General features: G+C 41.8%; 2 protein-coding genes across 3 annotated transcripts; both read left to right on the top strand.

Annotated features, from left to right (window-relative positions):
- On the top strand, positions 2,882–3,926 carry LOC104720783 (cold shock protein 2). Its single transcript, XM_010438668.2, has one exon. It carries the CDS (start codon positions 2,998–3,000, stop codon positions 3,598–3,600), a length of 603 nt encoding a protein of 200 aa, XP_010436970.1. The 5' UTR covers positions 2,882–2,997; the 3' UTR covers positions 3,601–3,926.
- On the top strand, positions 4,047–6,210 carry LOC104720782 (thaumatin-like protein 1b). 2 transcript variants are annotated; one of them, XM_010438665.1, is made up of 4 exons: positions 4,047–4,476; positions 4,578–4,717; positions 4,806–5,505; positions 5,881–6,210. In XM_010438665.1, the coding sequence occupies exons 2-4, from the start codon at positions 4,657–4,659 to the stop codon at positions 5,969–5,971; spliced, it is 852 nt and encodes a 283-aa protein (XP_010436967.1). In that variant the 5' UTR covers positions 4,047–4,476; positions 4,578–4,656; the 3' UTR covers positions 5,972–6,210. The 2 variants fall into 2 exon arrangements, with proteins under 2 accessions (XP_010436967.1, XP_010436969.1); XM_010438667.2 differs by lacking the exon at positions 4,047–4,476 and having other exon boundaries at positions 4,513–4,717; positions 4,812–5,505.

Genomic DNA, 6,210 nt, shown 5'->3' with positions numbered 1-6,210 from the left:
TTCTCGAATGATAATCTCCCCCAAGGAAAAGACACACAAAAACCTAGATCATTCACTGCTCTTACAACAAAATCATCGATACCCGCAACATCTTTCCCCGAGTCTTTTGTATGGCCTACAATGATGCTTCCTTAAAAGTAGAGAACCGCCATCTTCAACCTATCACAAGTACGATCTGGTTGCATTACCATTAGCTTTTCCCTCACATCTTGAAGTGTAATATTTTTTTTTCGTAAAAAATACTTCCTTCGAAACTCGATACCGCCGGCTTCCTTATAATCAAGTGGATATCACCGACAATCTAATCCAGACATCAACGCATGTTCTCTCAGACCATACCGGATTGGAACACCATTCACAACAAACCATGCTTCCTTCTTTTTTTCGATTTTAGCCGTTCGAAGTAAGAGCAACCACATTCCCATAAGCTTGTGGTTTGGTTCCCTTGGCATGTGGAAAATGTGCTTGAATTGTGGATGTTTCTCAAACCAATCCCTCTCAGAACTAGTCAGTGGATGCTCTAATTTATCCAGCGTTTCCACAGTTTCAAAAATATGACACCTTGTCGATAGCTTGATTTTCTTGTTGTACTGACTAGGCTCAAAGTGCATACCTAAAGGTTGCATCGCTTCTATTTCCTCCTCTGATTCCTGCAACAATATCAGTTTTACATGAGTTATACCAGTTATACAACAACTAGTTGTACCAGTTCTACTAGTTCTACACCACCTAGTTGTATCAGTTCTACTAGTTCTAGTGTTCTACACCCATTAGTTGCACCAGTTCTACCAGTACTACTATATCGATTTCAAATTCCAATTCAATTCTGAAAGAATGAAACAGACTTATTGTACTTACACTTGCATCGTTGTGCTCCTCGTGCTCCCTCTCACTTTTGCTTGTACTCCTTCTCGAGTTACCTGCCGAGTTCGAACTTCTTCTTCTTCTTCTCCATCGCTTGATTCCACAGAAGTAGATCTCTCGTTATCTCTTCCTTCTTCATCATCTTCTTCTTGATTACTTGATTCCGGAGTACCGGATTTTGCATTCTCTCCTTCGTTCGCATTTTCTCTTTCGACCACCGGATTGGGTTCCTCCGAAACTCGACTTTCACTTTCTTTTGCCACCGTACTCAAAGCTCTCTCTCCTCCTACTGTCGCCGGACTCAACCCGACACACCTACTTCCGGCGAATCGAATTTTGCTTTCGAACCACCATCTCCTTGTGAGATCTTCTTCTCTTTCAAACGCTCACTCCTCCTCACACGACCCCCCCCCTTGTTTTCACCATCTTCTTACTCGATTTTTGGTTGATTGAAAGAAAACGAGAAAACCCTAGTTCTACAGTTTCACCCAAATCGATTCGGTTTCCCGAAGAAAGACGAGAGAGAGCGGTTTTAAACATAAATTTTACAGTTTTTTTTTAAAAGATACCGATTCAGTTTTTCGGGTATTAGATCCGATTTCTTTTGGTTAGACCCAGATATTCTTTGTAATTATCTTGGTTTTCTTTGGACAATAATGTAAAACACTGATTTTTTGATTTAAAAAAAAAATCAAAAAATAGACAAAAAAAGAGAGGGATTTTTGAGATTGTCAGAAATGTTTTAGGAAGTTCTGAGACGAAAACTCGACAGTGGCGAACCTATGTAGGAAATAGGTGGGTCAGCTGACCGCCCTAAATACTAAAAAACATTGTTTTTCAATGTAAATCTATGAGATATCAGTAGCAAAGTAGGTTTGTTCCCCTAGGTTGACCTCCCCAAAACCTGAGTTCGATTTTCCCTTAGTACATAATTACCACTTTTTTATACATTTTAACAGTTTCTAAGAAAAACTGACCCACCTAAATTTTTTTCCTGGGTCCACCACTGAGATCAGATGATGGAAACTGAGTTAAAAAGGGAAAAAACAAAACCACACAAGAGTGTTTTGAAGAATGGGAATAAGATGTTGTTACCGGCTCTGACTAGATGAATCAATAGCGGCGAAACCACTCCTTCCTTGTCTCGCATTTAGATTAGATTAGATTATGCAGTACAGCAGCAGGGACGGACAGGTTCATGTGTAGTATTCAAACGGCATCATTTTGACTTGATGTAAATATGTAATGTGGTTAAAACAAAACAAAAAAAATACTGTAGTAGTAAAAATCTGGTTAAATACGTGGAAAGTGGAACAATAAATGCAATATTGACCAGAGTGAATTCCTTTTTTAGTTTTTTTTGGTTAAAGTCTATTGACCAGTTGAAATATCTGCTGACGTATGATATGTCATTCTTTAATAATGTTATTTGACTGCACCAAACAAAATAAAAAACTTAAATGTGGTCTCTATTCCCCAAACTAGCCTCTTCAATAATTTTGACTAGATCTACTAAATAATCTGACGGCTGATATCCATCTCCTGGAAAACACCCCAACCGTCCAGATGCAACGGCTAGTTGCTGGGCTAAATTATCCATTTTCTTTCCTCAAATGGATATATTTATTTAAGCCCCATGCTAGCCCATTTCTTTTTTTTTTTTTTTTAATATTCCCTCTATTTTGTTTAATTTTATTTTAGTTACAGATTCGTTTTCATGTTTCCCTATTGCTCTGAAGAAATCAAATTTCTAAATCTTACTGTTAGCTAGAATATACTAACAAGGTTATGAGGACAGGGATCATACGATTTCGAATTGCAAAAATAAATAAAAGGATGAAATAAAGTAATGGAATAAAAATTAAACACCAAAAAAGGGATTTAAGTAAAGATATTTTTTTCCTTTTTTATTTTTTCTTGGAAAGATGGAAAAAAATGAACTAGCGTGGGTGACGTGGCAGTCATACCCTTGCCTTGGCACACCTCTCGCTACGCACATATAAAACAGAAGCAGCATCTGCTGCGTGGAGAGAGAGAGAGAGAGAGAGAGATTATTGTGGGTAAAATTGTTTTCTAGGGTTTCGCTTTTTTTGAGATTTAAAGTGAGAGTTTGAAAAAGAGATTTCGATCAGAATGAGCGGAGACAACGGCGGTGGTGAGAGGCGCAAAGGCTCCGTCAAGTGGTTTGACACCCAGAAGGGCTTCGGTTTCATCACTCCTGACGACGGTGGCGACGATCTCTTCGTTCATCAGTCCTCCATCAGATCTGAAGGTTTCCGTAGCCTCGCTGCTGAAGAATCTGTCGAGTTCGAGGTCGAGACAGACAACAATGGCCGTCCCAAAGCCATAGATGTCTCTGGTCCCGACGGCGCTCCCGTCCAAGGCAACAGCGGTGGTGGTTCTTCTGGCGGTCGTGGCGGTTTCGGTGGCGGACGTGGTGGAGGCCGCGGATCTGGTGCTAGCTACGGCGGCGGTGGTGGCGGTTACGGAGGTGGACGAGGCGGTGGCCGTGGAGGGAGCGACTGCTACAAGTGTGGTGAGCCCGGTCACATGGCCAGAGACTGTTCTGAAGGCGGCGGAGGTTACGGAGGTGGTTACGGAGGAGGAGGCGGTGGTTACGGTGGCGGTGGTGGCTACGGAGGAGGAGGCCGTGGAGGAGGCGGTGGCGGTGGAAGCTGCTACAGCTGTGGCGAGTCGGGACATTTCGCCAGGGATTGCACCAGTGGCGGTCGTTAAAAGGATCGCCGGTACGACGGTAGAGAAGAGTGAATCGGTCATCTGACACATGTTGATCGGAGGATCTTAGTCTCTCGCCGTGTTCTATCTTTATCTTATTATCCGCTTTTTTGCTTATTATGATGATGGGGTCTCTCTCTGTACTCTGTCCTTGTTAGTTGTTTTTTTCTTCTTAATCTCTGGATGGTTTCGGATTATTAGGACTTATTTGGTTATGCTACTTAATGGTTTTTATTATGGTACTTGTGATGGTTGAGATGCTTGCTACTACTTCTGCTCTGTTTCAAGTGTTCATATGCAAAAAGTTATTCTGGGTTTAATTTGTTTATCTGAATCATTCGAGTCGTGAGAACTGATAATTTTTTTTTTAAGGTTGGATCTTTTTTATTGTTCATGGATACTATTAAATTGATAAGAATAAGATCTCGTCGTGCCCCATAGATACAAAATCTATTTTTTGCGTATGGATGCAGTAAATGGCATTTAGTTCATAGGCATTGTTTGGAATTTAATATCCGTGCTGCAGTCTCCATCAGGAGAGGACTAGTCAATTCTGGATGAAATCTTTTTCTCTAGAGTCTAAAACGCCACCGTTTTTTCTTCATGATCAAACACACACACCCGTATTTTACTGTAGCTAGAGACGATTCGGATTGGATTAGTAAAACTAAAAAAAAAAAGCAGATATGGGAAGATTTTTAGATCTGTGGTTTGTTTGTTGCTACCTTGGAAATCGGAGTGCTCTCTGCTCTCTCTATAAAAGAATTAAAAAAAAACATAAGCATGTTTTGAGGTCCACACACAAAACCCCACGTGCGCACCGCTTAATGGAGGAGGTACCAGAAAACCGGTTTATTATTGGGATTCATTAACCCAGTAAGTTATCGGTTCAATTTTGATTTGGTTCTCTTTTTTTTTTGCTTTTCAAGTTTCTTCGATTTTTATCCACCGCCGCTCTTTAATTTTCTCAAGTAAAGTTGCAGTCGCTTTACTCATTCGAGCTTCTACTTTAGAGAGAGAGAGAGAGAGAGAGAGAGAGAGTCCACCATTTTAGAGATGATGATGATGAATCGAATCCTCTTGTTTATGATTCTGGGTTTTTTCATATCTCTTTCAGGTAATTTAATTACGTTTCTTTGTTGGGTTCAATAATTCTTAACGACTTGTTTTTGTATTTTTACCTTTTTTTTTTATTGGATTGGCAGAAGTAGAGTCGATTTCGTTCAAGATCACAAACCGTTGCCGGAACACGATTTGGCCCGGTTTGCTCTCCGGCGCCAACTCTGCCCCGCTCCCCACTACCGGCTTTCGTCTCTCCCGAGGAAAATCCAAGACCGTCGCTATACCATCGTCATGGTCCGGTCGTCTCTGGGCACGAACCTTATGTTCCCAAGATCGTGCTTCTGGTTCTTTCCTCTGCTTAACCGGCGACTGCGGCTCAGGAAAGGTTGAATGTTCCGGCTCCGGTGCTAAACCACCCGCGACGCTCGCCGAGTTTACTCTCAACGGCACCGGAGGACTTGACTTCTACGACGTCAGCCTCGTCGACGGCTACAACCTCCCCATGCTTATCTTGCCCAAGAAAATCGTTGTGGGAGGCTGCGGAGCCACAGGGTGTCTCGTCGACTTGAACGACGCGTGTCCCAGAGACTTAAAGCTGGTGGCGCGTGGGAAAAGAAACGGTGTGGCTTGCCGTAGCGCGTGCGAGGCATTCGGCGATCCAAGGTATTGCTGTAGTGACGCGTACGCTACGCCGGACACGTGTCAGCCTTCGGTTTACTCGCTCTTCTTTAAGCATGCGTGCCCGCGAGCCTACAGCTATGCTTATGACGATAAGACCAGCACTTACACTTGCGCCACCGGAGCTGATTACTTCATCATCTTCTGTCCTCCGCCGTATACAAGGTTTGATAAATTGACTCTGAGAGATGTTTCTTGTCATTAGATGTTTCTGTTGATTATTATGGACTCTAGCTAGTTTAGTTAGTAGATCGTTATGATTGGTACTAGTACAAGGTTAGATAAATTGAGTTTCTTGTCATTATATGATTTGGAATCTATGCTGAGCCACTGTTGATTATTATGGACTCTAGCTAGTTTGTTACTTGATCGTTATGATTGGATTGGTACTAGTGTTTTAGACTAGTGTTTTAGTGATTTGGATTGAGGGTAGCTGTTGGATTGTTGCGTTCAATAAAGATGGAACTGAGGAGCTCTATTATTGAAAATGTACAGAAGTGTTATGAGCTTAGCAAGTGTTGATACGGGTGTTCTTTGCAGTGAGAAGCTATTAGGATCGAGGAAAGATGGGGCAACTCTGCCGCTAGTAAACAAGAGCATGATACATTTGCCGCATCCTCGCAGCAGCTGAGCCGCCTCTGTATTTGTATAAGGTCCTTTTTTACATCCGGTCTGTGGTGCTACACACGGCTACTTGCATTTGTCTGTTGAAGTTGCTAATTGTTTTCATTTCCTCTTTCTTGTTGTACGTAGATAGCAAATTCATGTGTAGAAAATTTTCATTACGGTAATACCAAGGTAGAAGCAAATTGTAAATCTCCTCTTGTTTTTTTACACTGATTTCGTCATTCAAAAATTTACCCAAAAGTT

Source organism: Camelina sativa, chromosome 11 (genome assembly GCF_000633955.1).
Source record: "Camelina sativa cultivar DH55 chromosome 11, Cs, whole genome shotgun sequence".
NCBI classification, from domain to species: Eukaryota; Viridiplantae; Streptophyta; class Magnoliopsida; order Brassicales; family Brassicaceae; genus Camelina; species Camelina sativa.
Note: the sequence above shows the minus strand (reverse complement) of the source record. Positions and strands in the feature narration are given on the sequence as shown.